The sequence below is a fragment of the Nycticebus coucang genome, chromosome 7 (genome assembly GCF_027406575.1).
Source record: "Nycticebus coucang isolate mNycCou1 chromosome 7, mNycCou1.pri, whole genome shotgun sequence".
Classification (NCBI taxonomy): Eukaryota; Metazoa; Chordata; class Mammalia; order Primates; family Lorisidae; genus Nycticebus; species Nycticebus coucang.
Window position 1 is genome coordinate 70,218,207 of NC_069786.1, and position 16,078 is coordinate 70,234,284.

At 43.0% G+C, this 16,078-nt stretch overlaps 1 protein-coding gene across 3 annotated transcripts in view; it reads right to left on the reverse strand.

Annotated features, from left to right (window-relative positions):
* SP3 (Sp3 transcription factor) overlaps positions 1-15,475 on the reverse strand; it is a 76,599-nt gene extending 61,124 nt beyond the window's left edge. For 2 of the 3 annotated variants that reach the window (XM_053597184.1, XM_053597186.1), the window contains exons 1-4: positions 15,340-15,475; positions 14,585-14,727; positions 13,973-14,095; positions 1,680-3,039 (exon numbers count right to left, since the gene is read on the reverse strand). In XM_053597184.1, coding sequence (XP_053453159.1) covers positions 1,680-3,039; positions 13,973-14,095; positions 14,585-14,727; positions 15,340-15,346 — 1,633 coding nt within the window. In that variant the 5' untranslated portion in view covers positions 15,347-15,475. The remainder of the gene's footprint in view (positions 1-1,679; positions 3,040-13,972; positions 14,096-14,584; positions 14,728-15,339) is intronic. The other variant, XM_053597185.1, reaches the window with a different exon arrangement.
* Positions 15,476-16,078: the final 603 nt, after the last annotated feature.

Consider the following 16,078-nt stretch of genomic DNA (forward strand, 5'->3'; position numbering starts at 1 on the left):
TAGTATCATTATGAAAAGTAGTTTGACATGAAGAATTTCTAAAAGGGTCTCGGCGTTCCCTAGGGGTCCACAAAGCACACTTTAAGAACTACTGTTCTGGGCGGCACCTGTGGCTCAGTGAGTAAGGCGCCGGCCCATATGCCGAGGGTGGCGGGTTCAAACCCAGCCCCGGCCAAACTGCAACAGAAAAATAGCCGGGCCTTGTGGCGGGTGCCTGTAGTCCCAGCTGCTCGGGAGGCTGAGGCAAGAGAATCACGTAAGCCCAAGAGTTAGAGGTTGCTGTGAGCCCTGTGACGCCACGGCACTCTACCCGAGGGCAGTACAGTGAGACTCTGTCTCTACAAAAAAAAAAAAAAAAAAAAAAGAACTACGGTTCTAAACCACAGCATCAGAAGATTCTAATGCAATTAAAGCATTTCCAAATACAAATCTGAGGCTCCAAGACAGTTCCAATTTTTAAAGTATATATTACAAATTTCTCAGAAAAAAAAAGGTCATCTTTAAGCAATAATGGGGACTTTAAGTAACGCAGTGGCTCACGCCTGTTATCCCAGCACTCTGGGAGACCCAGGCAGGCGGATAGGGTGAGCTCAGGAATTCAGATCAGCCTGGGAAAAAGCAAGACCCCCATCTCTAAAAATAGCCAGGTGCTGTGGTGGGCACCTGTAGTCCCAGGCTACTCAAGAGGCTGAGGCAAGAGAATCACTTGAGCCTAGGAGTCTGAGGTTGCTGTGAGCGATGACGCCAAGGCACTCTACTAGAAGCAACAAAGTGAGACACTGAATGAATGATGGGGGTATTCCAGTAAGTTCAATTTGAGTACCCCACCTTAAGAGTTTGCAATCACTGACCCAATGAAAGGCTGTAACAGTACCATCTCCACAGAAACCCAAATACAAAGTAGAAGAATTAAAGTAATGAAGTTCAGGATTTAGTGTACAACTAAACATTCATAAAACGTTATGTAGACAATAACATTAATAGGGTAACAATAATACTATCTCCTTTTCAACTTTATTATTTAATTTTTGTATAATATTCAAAGAGTAACTTCTGAAATTTCTACCCATACTCTTAGTAACTATATCTAGCACAGTTCAGTGTCCATAATCACAAATAAGTTTAGGTCAGGAAGGTGCCCTAGTTATAGCCACCTAGTTTTAACATCTCCACTTTACACAATGAGGAAACTGAGTTTATAAAAGAAAAATTACTTCACCCAAATCACACCTTAGCTAATGGCTCAGGCAGCATAAGCAGTTTTGCTCTCACTACCATGTTTTCACTATGCCAACCTCATTCCCTAACCAAGTATAATGTAAAAAAATGTTTAATTCACATTACACCAAGGCCAACCAAGACACCCTACCTGTGAAATACTTTTATATGCTTAACAATACCACCTATCAGGTATCAAGACAATACCACCTATCAGATATCAAGACAAATACAAAATAGTTAAAGAAAACCTACAAATGTAATTGGTATAGTAGAAAAATAAATCCTTAACATCAAAAACTACAAACTTTAAAAAACAATTTGCAAGATATTTTTATGTCTACTTTCATAGAAAATATAGGAAATGGATCATCACCTTTAACAAGAGCTAGATGCCTATAAACACCTAAAACAAAAAAATTTCTCTATGTATTATTACTGAACTTAAGCTTAAGACTCACCTGCAGGACTGTCAGCATTCTCTCCTGGATGTAGCTGAATACCAGTAGAATCTATAGAGTTTACTGTAACTGTCTGTAGATTTGGCAAGTGACCAGTGCTTAGACTAACTGGCGTTGAAGTCAAGGCTCCACCTGCTGCAATCTGACCAAGTGTGAGTGTCTGAACAGGCGTCAAAGTTATTTGTTGGGCAGCAGTATTCTGTATTTGCAAATTCTGCAAGTTCTGGACCCCTTGCACTTGAAATGTTTGCCAAGTTATTTGTCCAGAAGGGGTCACTGTCTGTGCCTGAATTAAAAAGGTTCCAGGATTCAGCTGCAACTGAAGATTTTGCAAAGCCTGTTGTGATATATTCTGACCACTGGCTTGTACACCATGGATTGTCTGTGGTGTAATACCTTGCACAATTTGGGCTTGACTGGTTGGCTGCTGAGACTCTTGAAGTTGTAGATGTTGTACAACAGGCTGTGCTGTAGAAACCTGAATATTCTGAGCCTGTGTCTCTTCAGAAACAGGCGATTGGATATAATTTCCCTGAAGATCTGAAGAATGAACTTGCCCACTAGACGTAGTCAAGCTATTTGTATTTTGTTGTAATATACCTGTACTATCTATCGTAACAGGCAACTGTGATGAAGAGGATGTTGGCACAAATAAATCTGTATCAGTATTAGTTTCATTAATATCAGGAGAAACCCGCTCACCAGTCCTTTCTGAATTGTCTGAACTATCCATAGCTTGTCCTGTGTTTATCAAATGTCCATCGGCATTAATGCCTGCAGTCATTGTCTGAGAACTGCCCGAGAGTCCCAAAGAATCTAGATCGACACTATTGATTGGTACAAAGGTAATATTTCCTGGCAGACCAAGAGGCACATTAGCAACTACTTGGGTTTGGCCAGGAAAAGATGAGCCACCAATTGCAACTCCCTGAACCTGGACTTGACCAGTCGGTGGTATAAGATTCTGGATATTAGCAGGAGGTGTTCCAGAAGCAAGTAAGGTTTGATTAGAGCCAGGAATGATCTGAATTTGACTGTTTTCTTGATTTATACCCCCATTATCTGAAGAGCCTGTGAAACCAATCTGAACCTGCTGACCATCTGTTGACTGAATCTGTGGTATTACTTGATATTGAACATTGGACACTGTACCATTTGAAGAATCTGATCCTGGTGCAACTGAAAATATTTGTTGATTTTGCAAATTCTGAAGGGGAAGAACATACTGCCCACTTGAAGTAGCAGAACTTGGAATCTGTACTAGATTACCAGCTTCATCTTTTATAGTTGTAGGTGTGGCTGACAAAACCTCCCATCGGTTTGGTGCTCCTCCTAACTGTGCAGAAGCCAAATCACCTGTCTGAAGAAAACAAAAATGTTGTGATATATTTGTGGTATTTTAAAGCAACCCTCAAAAAAAAAAAAAAAAACTAAAAATTGGTATAAATCCTACTCCCTAAAGATGCATGTTATTTTAGTAACACAATGGAGTTTAAAAACAGAAGCATTACTATATGAATGACAATATATATCGATTTCCAGTTTTATCAGTTATTGCAATAATAGCTCATCCTATTTGAGCAGGGGGAGAAAACCTCAATCGGAATGTTCTTCACTTTATAATCACAAACTGATCATTTGACCCTACATCTATGATCTCTAATGCTACACAGTTAAAGACAAAGAAAGGTAGAGGTGGCTACAAAAGGTCATGAATAGTTCAAACCAAACATACCTCAACTGCTGGCAAGTTCAAAAGTATACAACCCACTAAAAATATATAACTATATCAGGTACATTATATCTGTATATTAAAAGCATTAATGTAGTGTATTAAGTCATCTACGAAGTTAGAAAAGATTTGTATAGTATTGCTATAAACCTGAAATCAAACAATTAAAACTACTATTTTATGGCAGGTATTAATGCACTCTAGAGTAAACTCAGGGCTAGGGCTATTCCATTAGTAAACTATCAAACTCTACTTTTCCTATGAACTACCAGAAAATATGAGACCTTTTATCAGAAGTTGTTTACCAACTTATTTTTGTTTAAAGTGTGATTTTTTTTTCCTTTTCTTCCCAACCTCTTGCAAAAAAAAAAAAAAAGTGGGTTTCTGCTAATGAATTGAGCAGACATCGAGTAAATATTTTATATATGCCTTTTGAGCTGTGTAACTTAGTATTTGGATACTTGGTAATTTGTTTTATTATGTAATTGCTAAAATGGTGATGTGTATTAATGCTAGTTCAACCATCTATTTATACTGTCTGGGAGTATGTGGTTATAGTTCTGTGGGAGAAATAATTTGTCAGTGTTCACCAGCTTATAAAAACTTAGTGCAAGAGCTTAAACATCTAAATAAATAATGAAATACATTTATCATCACTGAAAAAAAAAAAAAAGAAAGAAAGAAAATATGAGACCTTTGAAAAACTTAATGAAGGGCAGCACCTATGGCTCATTGGGTAGGGTACTGGCCCCATATACCAAGGGTAGTGGGTTCAAACCCAGCCCTGGCCAAATTGTAACAAAAAAATAGCCGGGCGTTGTGGCGGGCACCTGTAGTCCCAGCTACTCGGGAAGCTGAGGCAAGAGAATCGCCTAAGCCCAGGAGTTGGAGGTTGCTGTGAGCTGTGTGACGCCACGGCACTCTACCGAGGGCGATAAACTGAGACTCTGTCTCTAAAAAAAAAGAAAACTTAATGAAAAAAGGTTATTGCTCTGTGACCACATGGTAAAGTAGCCCCATCTAAAAGGTTTTTCAAGAATCTAAAAGCTAGAAGATATAAACTGTGGCTTTACCTACTATTCTACTGTGATTCTGCAATAGAATGCCAAGCATACACATTTTGCATTCTGTGACCTACCAAAATCTCAGGGATCATTCCAATAAGCAAGACTGGAAAAGCAGAAAGCAACAGTCTTTTACATGTCAGTGTCCAAGGGTAAATTCTTTTCTAAAGGAATAACATTTATGTCTAACAAGTTTTTCTTTTACATGACAAGTATTATGAGAAGGGTTTATAAGATTATGTCATTCACTCCTTAAAAGAATCCTATGAGATAGATGTTAATATTATCCCTATTTTCACAGATGAAAAAATTGAGGGACAAGATCACATAGCTATCAATTAGCCAAGACAGGATTTAAAACTAGGCTAAGCCAGTTTTAAGACCCAGGCCCTTAAACAGTATTTGTTCCTAAGACCAGGCGGGTAAAGACAGACAACAGACCTTATACGATCTGTTCACCATCAAAATAAAGCCATCCCTAATTTATTTACTTCTAGATCTCTCTCTGATTTTCTATGTAACTCTAGATATGACTAGACAATGAGAATATAAGCATATCTGGCCCAGTCCTGTCAACCCAGGATCCATGATGGGGCTTCAAGGAATCTTTGAATCCTCTAAAACAGCATACCAGCTGTTTAAGAAAGTGCCATCTGGGAAGGGGGTGGGGCCTTGGTGTGTGTCACACTTTATGGGGGCAAGACATGATTGCAAGAGGGTCTTTACCTAACAATTGCAATCAGTGTAACCTGGCTTATTGTACCCTCAATGAATCCCCAACAATAAAAAAAAAAAAAAAAAAAAGAAAGTGCCATCGGGGAGGGAAGGGTAATCTGGGGTTTCACAATATCATCATAATCTCAATGGAAATCTGTGACCATAAAATAAGATTAAGATAAACACACTTCTCCCAACATAAACCATACCATAAAATTTAATGCAAATATTACAGAACCAAAACATCTTTAAGTTTCTTAAAGAAACTCACTAATTTTCATGTACACATATAGCTGAGAACTATATACAATATTTCAAAGAATAAACCATAGTTTAACTGTATACAGTATTTCAATGGATAAACCATAGTTTGAGTCATAGTTTAATGACTCATTCAAACATTGAGAACATGCCTGGCAAGATAAAGTAAGCATATGTGAGTAAGCCCATGAGCTATATATAATTCCTATCTTCAAATGGTTCACAATCTATCCAAGCAAACATATACATACATGCTAATACAATGTGAAAAGCAGCATATACTAGCCACATGATCAAAATACAGGGTGGACACAAAGTTCGGGTGCAATCTAAAATAGTTTAACAGGCTCAGCGCCTGTGGCTCAAGCAGCTAAGGTGCCAGCCACATGTACCTGAGCTGGCGGGTTCGAATCCAGCCGGGGCCCACCAAACAACAATGACGGCTGCAACCAAAAAAATAGCCAGGCCTTGTGGCGGGCACCTGTAGTCCCAGCTACTTGGGAGGCGGAGGCAAGAGAATCGCTTGAGCCCAGGAGTTGGAGCTTACTGTGAGCTGTGATGCCACAGCACTCTACCCAGGGCAACAGCTTGAGGCTCTGTCTCAAAAAAATAAATAAATAAAAAATAAAATAGTTTAACATAGTAAAATTGCACATGAACTTTATGTCCTCCCTGTACTATGTAAAAACACAGAAGACTAGAAAGGAAGATTTCACAAAGAAATTATTTGAAGGAATATTAGAATTAATTATAAGATTTCACATGGTCAGTTAGAAAATACAGCCATTGGCCAGGCGCAGTGGCTTACGTCTGTAATCCTAGCGACTCTAGGGGGCCAAGGCGGGTGGATTCCCTGAGCTCACAGGCTCCGGACCAGCCTGAGACAGAGCGAGACCCCATCTCTAAAAACAGCCAGGAATTGTGGCCAAACACCTATAGTCCCAGCTACTTGGGAGGCTGAGGCAAGAGAATCGCTTAAGCCCAAGAGTTTGAGGTTGCTGTGAGCAGCACAGTGCTCTACAGAAGGCAACAAAGTGAGACTCTGTCTCAAAAAAAAAATAAAGCCACTAATAAAAGTATAGAAATAATAAAATCGCAGACAAAAGGATGCCCTAAATAATAATTCACAGATTGGAGTTCAAGAGAGGATAAAGAAAAGGCTCACATTCAGAGAAGAGAAATGGGGAATAGGATAGGACTAAACATTTTTATCAAGGCCTGTAAATGGCTTTGTGGATCCCACTAAACTATTTGGACTTTATCCTGTAGAAGTGAAGGAAAGCTATAAAAGCAAGTGAGTGGTGCAATCACATCTGTGTTTTATAAAGATAAACTAAGCCCAATGAAGGAGACTGAAAGGAGGAAGAAAGTAAAAGCCAAGAAACTGTAGGCCCTAATACACATCTGTCTTAGACCTGAACTAAAACAGTAATCTTTTAAATACAAAAATTTAAACTTACTAAACTTAAATTTCAAAATGAAACATCAGAAAAGTCATATATTTTTCTTCAACTTCAATCCCATATGGAAGTTACAAGCTTAAGTCACGTTTCCCAACATTGCAGTAACAAATCATGTCTCCTTTCAGTCTTTTGGCATGTTAAGTGAACTAAAAATACCTAAATCTATACTAAAATCTGTGCTTTTGTATGTCTAAAACCAATCCTTATCTTAAGTTTATTGTTCATCTAAAGCAGTGGTTCTCAACCTTCCTAATGCCATAGACCTTTAATACAATTGAGAACCACTAAAGATTAAATTTCTTATGATCAGCATTTACAAATATTCAACATTTATCAAATATACTATCTCAGACACAAACTAATTTTACAATATTGACATTTTGTACCTTTTCCTTTCTTAAAAGAAAGCCAAACTTAAGGCATCTGTAAGTACTTTTTCTTACAAAATATTAATAATAGGCAAATACTATGCCACCACGGAATAGCTTTCTAGTCAAGAAATTCCTTGAAAATAAATATAACTACTCAAATGGCAAGTCTGAGCAAATATTGCCAAGTCACTCCTCTCCAGAAGCAAAATAAAAATAAACTATAATACCATTTTTCCCTGTAATATAGGCCATTAATTGAAGGAAAATCTCCAAACCTGGAACAAAATGATGTATTCTTAACTTTTTAAAAATAAATCTAGGATGAAAACCATATATAAATACCTGTGAAGCATAAAGATGAAAAAAAAATTTAAACACAAGAATAAGGCAAGAAAAAGAATCTTTGGGCAGTGCCTGTGGCTCAAAGGACTAGGGCGCCGGCCCCATATGCCTGAGGTAGTGGGTTCAAACCCAGCCCTGGCCAAAAACTACAAAAAATTTTGGCAGTGCGCCCATAGCTCAGCGGGTAGGGCACCGGCCACATACACCAAGACTGGTGGGTTCAAACCCGGCCTGGACCAGCTAAAGCAACAATGACAACTACAACAACAACAAAAAATAGCTGGGCATTGTGGTGGGCACTAGGCCAAGCTACCTGGGAAGCAGAGGCAAGAGAATAGCTTAAGCCCAAGAGTTTGAGGTTGCTGTGAGCTGTGACACCACAGCACTCTACGAAAGGTGACAGCTTCTCTCTCTCTCTCTCTCGCTATATATATACATATATTTGCAGTTTTAAAAAAATATACTAAATACAATTTTTTAATGGAATAGAAAAAACATACAGAATCAGAAAATTTTAAGACTTTGATGATTTAAGCTGAAACTCTGCTTGAGAACAGGAATATATTATATATAAGAAAGAAACTCAGTAGCCCAGCGTTGTGGCGGGCACCTGTAGTCCCAGCTACTCGGGAGGCTGAGGCAAGAGAATCGCTTAAGCCCAGGAGTTGGAGGTTGCTGTGAGCTGTGTGAGGCCACGGCACTCTACTGAGGGCCATAAAAGTGAGACTCTGTCTCTACAAAAAAAAAAAAAAAAAAGAAAGAAAATCAGGGTGCGGAGCCTGTAGTTGCAGGGGCTAAGGTGCCAGCCACATACACCAGAGCTGGCGGGTTTGAATCCAGCCTGGGCCTGCCAAACAACAATGACAACTACAACCAAAAAATGGCCAGGCATTGTGGTGGTCACTTGTAATCCCAGCTATTTGGGAGGCTGAGGCAAGAGAATTGCTTAAGCCCAGGAGTTGGAGGTTCCTGTGAGCTGTGATGCCACCCAGGGCGACAACTCTGTCTCAAAAAAAAGAAAGAAACTCAGAACTGAGTTCTCATCCTGCCTGGAATTGTGGAAATGTATGTGATTTAGAGCAAGACTCAATTTCCTCATGTTAACACCAGGAAAATAAAAATAGTATTGTGTGGGGTCAAGAAAATGTTAAGCTTTATAAACTATAAAACACTGCAATCCCAAGGTATCATCACGATTATGACAACAGATTTGGAAAACATCCATTAGATGCCTAGCACAATTCCTGGCACAAAGTAAGATCAATATAGTATTACTGAATGAACAGGTAAAGGTATTTTACTTTGAAATCACTGCGAACAAAATGACAAAAAGAACAGATCAATAAAACTAACTTTGCTATATTATTCTATGAAAGTTAAATCAATTTTAAACCTATCTCTATAATTACACAATAAGCCCCAAATATGTCAAAACTACAGAGCTCTCTAAGCCCATTCATTTATAAAAGAAATTTCATCAGTAACACACCACTAAAAGAGATAAAGCATGCTAAATACCAAATAGGAAAGGGATAAATAAGAAAATCATCTGAGGGCAGCGCCTGTGGCTCAGCGGGTGGGGTGCCGGCCCCATATGCCGAGGGTGGCGGGTTCAAACCCAGCCCCGGCCAAACTGCAACAAAAAAAATAGCCGGGCGTTGTGGCGGGCGCCTGTAGTCCCAGCTATTCGGGAGGCTGAGGCAAGAGAATCGCTTAAGCCCAGGAGTTGGAGGTTGCTGTGAGCTGTGTGAGGCCACGGCACTCTACCGAGGGCCATAAAGTGAGACCCTGTCTCTACAAAAAAAAAGAAAAAGAAAATTATCTGAAACCAAAAAAGAATTATAAAAATATTTGATGTTACGCTACTGGAACACTATAGAAACAAAAGAAGAAAGAAACATAAAATACACATTCCAGGCAAAAACTAGTATTTGGTTTAGGAACAAGATAATCCACTACATAAGCTTTACTAAATAAAAAACCCACCAATGTTTCTCTCGGTAACTCTAATATTCTTTTTGGACAATTAAACACTACCTAATATGGTTGCTGGCATTAGCATTATAAAAAGACCTTAGGCACCCTAAGTCTCTTTCTCTCTATACATAAACACATAACCACACCAAGAAAAGGACCACAATCTACTGTACCCCTGGGGGTGAAACAAGTGGCACCAGCAGTGACACTACTATAGCAAATCATTACAAGGGCATTCTCCAACACAACTGGGCATAAAAATAGGAGGTTGAGGGGATGGAGAAGAAAAAGAGGGTCTACCTTCTTAGATGATACCTGTGGAAAAGGAAAAAAAAAAATACACCACTCATTATATAGCATTTGGAAAGGATTACTAACTTCTCAGTTTCCATGAATTTTTTTTTGCTTTCGAGAGACAGCGTCTCACTTTATTGCCCTCGATAAGAGTGATGTAGCATCGCAGCTCGCAGCAACCTCCATCTCCTGGGCTTAGGCAATTCTCTTTCCTCAGCCTCCTTAGTAGCTGGGACTACAGGCGCCCACCACAACACCCAGCTATTTTTTGTTGAAGTTTGGCCAGGGCCGGGTTTGAACCCGCCACCCTTGGTATATGGGGCTGGCACCCTACCCAGCCACAGGCGCCACCCTACAAATGGTTTTTATAAAAGCCAGAAATAGGCAACGAAGGGAACAACTAGAAATAAGAGTAAATGTTAAGCTAAAGTGGAAAGAAACTAAGAAACATTTTTAAACAAATAGTCAAGTTTCTTAAAATGTTTAAGGAATACTAATAGAACTCAAACATACCAAATAAAAGCAATTATCCTACCCAAGGAATGACACTGTAAGGCTTATTTCAAGTAATGGCAAGAACGACCTTTTCTTTAAGCTATTACTATTTCTTAGCTCACCAATATTTTTGTGCTAAATTAATGAACACTAAATTTACAATCTAAATCAAAGATCAAGCAATGGCTTTCATAATATTTACTTGTTCAGTTCATTTCACTGAAGTACAAATGAAGTAAATTAATAATCCACAAATTTACACAAATGCAAAGTGTACAAGTTAATAGTTGCTTATTTTATTCTATTTCCTAGCTTATTACTAAAATTAACCACACAACCTTTACTAATAAAGCACAAAGGAAGGCCAGGTGCTGTTAGCATAGGCCTATAATCCTAGCACTTTGGGAGGCCAAGGCAGGAGGATCACCTGAGGCCAGGAGCTCACCATCAGCTTGGGCAGTAACAAGACCTCCGTCTCTACAAATATTAAAAAACTAGGGTGGCGCCTGTGGCTCAAAGGGGTAGGGCACCAGCCCCATTTGCCGGAGGTGGCAGGTTCAAACCCAGCCCCAGCCAAAAACTGCAAAAAAAAATTAAAAACTAGCCCACGTCCCATAGTCCCAATTACCTGGGAGGCTGAAGCACAAGGATCTGCTAGAGCCCAGGAGTTTGAGGTTACAGTGAGCTATGATGGTCAATGCCACTGTGCTCTATGGCAAGATCCCATCTCCAAAAAAAAAAAAAAAAGTACAAAAGTACAAAGGAGACTTGCTATAGAACCGTTTTTTGGGAGTCCACATTGTGTAACATTACAGATGAGATTACTTTGCAATTAAACCTGCTCAGCATTATACTGAGCGTACTAAACATCCTGGGTCAGGATCCCCTTTTATAAAAAATTCCAAATTCAAAACCCAAATATTCAAAGCAGATCTTCAGTGAAGGTGATTGGCTTTTCAAGGCATTCTTTCTTTTTTTGCAGTTTTTGGCCAGGGCTGGGTTTGAACCCACCACCTCCAGTATATGGGGCCGGTGCCCTACTCCTTGAGCCCCAGGCACTGCCCTCAAGGCCCTTTTTATCTTAAAATACCAAGCTAACCTGACATAAAGCTGAACAATATATATATTTTTTCATTTAATTTTAAGAACAACAGTGTTATCTGCAATGTGATATCCTGGATTAGATCCCAAAACAGAAAATGGTCATTAGTGGAAAAACTGGTGAAATGAGAATAAAGTCTGTAGTTAATAATATATCACTGTTAATTTCCTAGTTTAGACAAATGTACCAGTTGTGTTAACATTAGAGGAAGGGGGATGATGGGCATGACTTTCACTTCTGTATTTCCAACTTTTCTGTAAATATAAAATCATTCCAAAATATAATTTTTTTTCTTTTTTTTTATACAGGATTCATTTCTTTTTTTATTTTTTTTATATATTTTTTTATTTTTTTGGCCGGGGCTAGGTTTGAACCCGCCACCTCCGGCATATGGGACCAGCGTCCTACTCCTTGAGCCACAGGTGCCGCCCCAAAATATAATTTTTTAAAAAAACTTAGCTGTAACCTCTAATTCCCAGTAATTTGAGTAAATAAGGTCTAAGCACATATTAAAGGGAAAAAAATGCCCAAGAACTCACATGAAGTTTTCATGTTCTAATTATGTACTGGAAAAATGTCTTAAGTTCATTTTTGAATTGAAAAAAAATATTTTTCTATTTGCTAAAGGATCTAGAAGCAAGCTGGTAAATGCTTACCAATTTTACTCAAAGTGAAAAAACCTAGGCACAGGTAGCAAACATACAAAGAAATATGTGTTTTGAGAGGTTTTTGGCAAAACTATATTTTAATCTTATTGTGATTGACAAATTACGATGTATTTGACTAACAAATCTTAGATTTATTAGACTGATCCTAACTCATATTCAGCTGGTGGGAAATGTGTTGTCAATAGTGATTTGGCATTTCAGAGAAGGTTCTGAAGAGACATGGTAACAACTTCCCTGTAAGTATATGGCCACAGCTGGCTAAGCCTGGAGACAGTATTCGTTCCCTGTTCCCTAGGCCTGAGAGTCACACATGCATACGTACATATTTGTATTTCTCAGTCATAACTTCCTTCTTCACTTCCCTCCTCCCATCTGTAAGATGATGTCTGAACTTCATAAACTACAGTTACAAGAAATTTTTTCTTCTATTTGCAATATAAAAACGTAAGTAGAAGCAATCTGCTTTTCAATTTTACTTATGCAGTGGTAAGATAAACAATTTGTTTTGGGACTTTGGGACCAGAGAGATACATTACATAAAATAGGTCTACCAAGTTTTAAATTTGTTTAAAAATAACAATTATATCTCTCACAACATAATCTTACGCTTTTCCGTTTTAATCTGTTTATGAAAGCACAACTAAGACAGTAAAACTATTCACATTCCAATAGTATAATATGAAGCACTACAATTACAAATATATTCACGAATAGTTTAGCATTATCTTAACTTTTAATGCTTACGCAAACTATTTACTGCAAAGTATACCAAACTTTACCACTATAACACTACACAAATCAACTCTTATAATCCATAACCAATGCAAGAAGACAGGTTTCAATTTTAATAAGTGAACACAACTACACGTTGAACTAACACAACAGCAAAAACCCAAACAAATGTAAAATTCACAACAAGCTAAAAACTGTTCCTAGCTTATTTGTATTAAGTCTTCATATAACACCGACCAGCTCCTCCCCTGACATCAGACACTAAAAACATTACAAAAGGAATCCCACCGAATCCTATCACACTTCACACTAGTCATAATAAAATAAAAATAGTTTGCCTGTTAAATTCAACTCTAAGTATGTAATATGCCTGTAAATACAGTTCCTTAGACATACTTTTGTTTCTAACACTGATATTCATATTCAATTTCAAAAGAGCAAAGTAACTTTGTTAATTTCAACGGTCATAAACATTTCACTTACCCCACTTCAGAAACTTACAGCTAATTTTAGTAGTCTGCAAAAACTAAAATTCACCAATTTTCAACGGACACTAAAAAAGCACTCAAAAGAATGTTCACGTCTTCGTACACAAAGTAATTCAAAGAATGAACTCTTATTTTTATGTTATAATCTACAATTTAATTCAGTAAGCTCTAGTAACTCCCAGCAGAAAAAGCTCCAGGTTCAAAAATACTAGACACGGCCACGGTAGTTGATACTATCTATGGCCGACAAGCTGTGCTTGAAAATTTTGTAGTGTTCCAGCAAAGGAGTTTTCAGCACTGATACGAATTGCTCAAACATCCATTTTGGAGTCCTTTACCCTCGCCCTCTCAGACTTCATTTTGTAGAAAATTTTGAGCGAGGTGCCGCAGTGACGATTTCGAGAAAGCCTGGGCTGGCTCCCGACCCAAAGTGGGATGCCAAAGAGCAGGAAAGGGCGCCCCGGGGCTAGGCGCCCCGTCGGTTTCGGGGCCAGCGCGGGCGCCGGGGAGGCCTTTTGGGCGGACGCGCCGCAGGCCGGGGATGGCGGGCGCCGGGCCTCGGCAGGGACGGGCCGCGCGGGACTTACCGCTCCGGCGGCGGCGGGGGCCCCGGCTGCGGCGGCCGCCTCCTCCTCGTCGTCGCCCGGCGATGGCGGCCCTATCTTGCTGCAGGTAGCGGCCAGCAGAGCGAGCGGTGACGGCTGAGTGTCCTACCCCCGATGGGCGGGTTCAGAGAGGGAGACAGGGGGAGGGGTGGCGGTTAGGGCCGGGCCGCCGCTCGCACAGGAAGTGCGACTGGATCCTCGCAGGCTGCGCCCGGGCAAGCGCCAGCCCGCGCTCTCCTCCTTCTCCTCCTCCTGCCCCGGCCTCGGCCTCGAGTCCTCCCGCTCGCGTCCCGGCACCCCGGTCCGCGGGTAGGCGGGCGTCAGGCCGCGCGTCGGGCCTCCACCTTCCGCCCAGAACCCACCCCTGGCAAGGCGCGCGCGCACACACATACACACACACATACACACACACGCGCGCACGGAAAGGCGGCGGGCGGGGGAGCGCGGGCGGGGTCGGAGCGTTGGCGCCTCGGGCGGGCAGCTCCCGGGGCGGGGGGAGGGGAGGGGAGAGGCGAGGAGAGAGGGTGGGGAGAGGCGAGGGGAGGAGAAACCGGCGCGAGGGGGGAGCCGGGCCGGGGCACAGCCGCTCCTCACCTGGGCCGCCGCCACCGCGCCGTTTCCGTGCTGCTGCTGCTGCTGTTGCTGCTGCAGATACTCGCCGTGGCCGCCGCCGCCGCCGCCACCGCTGTCCACGTCCAAGGCAGCCATTTCCTCTTGTTTCACGGGCTTTTCGGGAGCTGCAGGCAGAGCGCGGGGGGTAGGGGTGGGGGCGGGGAGGAAGGCGGGTGGAGGAGAGGGAGGGGGCCCGCGGGCCGAGTCCAAATTACTCCGAAAGCCCGGACCCAGGCCCCTTCCCCTCCCCCACCCGCCCTCCGGCGGCGGCTCCCTCCTCCCCTCCTGCTGCTGCCCCCGCCCGCCGCTGCCTGTAACCCTCCTCCTCCTCCTCTTTCCCTCCTCCTCCTCCCCGCGCTGCCCCTGCCCCCTCTCCTCTCCTCTCCTCCCCTTTCCCTTCGCGCCGCTCGCTCTCACTCGCGCTCGCTCCTCTCGCACCGTCAGTCACTCACACACGCCCGCCCGCGCCCGCACACAGGGGGATGCGCTCCCGGCGGACCGGGCCGCCCGCCCCAGGGCCCGACGGGGAGACGGCATTGCTGGGGCTTCGGGGGTGGACGGTGGCTGGAGGGAAGGAAGGCGGAGGGGAGTGCGGCTTTCTGCCTCTCACAGACACTCGGTCGCACACACGGGGCTGGGACCGGGACCGGCGGCGGCGGTGGCCCCAGGCTGGCTGTGGTCGGCGGCAACAGCGGCGGCGGCAGCAGCAAGGGTTGCTCTCTCTCGGCTTTACGTACCGGTCATAGTGTGTTTAGGGCACCTCAGGCGGGGCTCCCCGCCGCCTTACACATGGTGAGGAGCGAAGGCGGCGGCCGCGGGAGAGGATGCGGGAAGCGGCGGCGGACACGGCCGGAGCGGTCCGGGGATTTTTTTTTCCTATTTTGATTGACTGTGCGGGAAACACAAAAGGTGGAGCCTCCAGCCCAAAAGGGGGGAAGAGGGTGACAGCCCGCCCGGAACTCCCGCCCCTCTTCTTTGCGCTCATTCGCCGCCACACTTTCCATAGCCTGTGCTCATTGGTCCAGGCGCCCGTCTGTCGCTTGGCCAGGCGGCGCGCTTCCTGTTTGCCCCCCGGGTGGAAGGGGAGAGACAATGAGCGGCCGTGGCGGCGTAGGTTCCCGAGAGCTGCTACGGCTAGCCGGTTATCCTGCTGTGCCCGCCTCGCTCGGCGATTGCCGCTGCCAGGCCCGAGGCGCAGGCCTCCTCCACTTCGCAGGCGCTAGGAGCAGGCCTCGCCATGCTGTATGGGAGCTGAGCTGGGGAGGAAATCCATCCCCGGTGACTCCGGCTCCACTCGACGCTTCCTCCATCCCAGCGGCTGCCTCGGCTGAATCTCCCCAGGGCCTCGCGCTCTCAGAACCGCTGCTTCTCCACGCTGCCGGGAGGCCGCGCCGCTCAGCCCTGGGGCTGCTGCTGCGGCCGCTGCTGCTGCTGAGCAAACCAGACCCGCCCCACGAGCCCGGGGGGAGGGAGCTG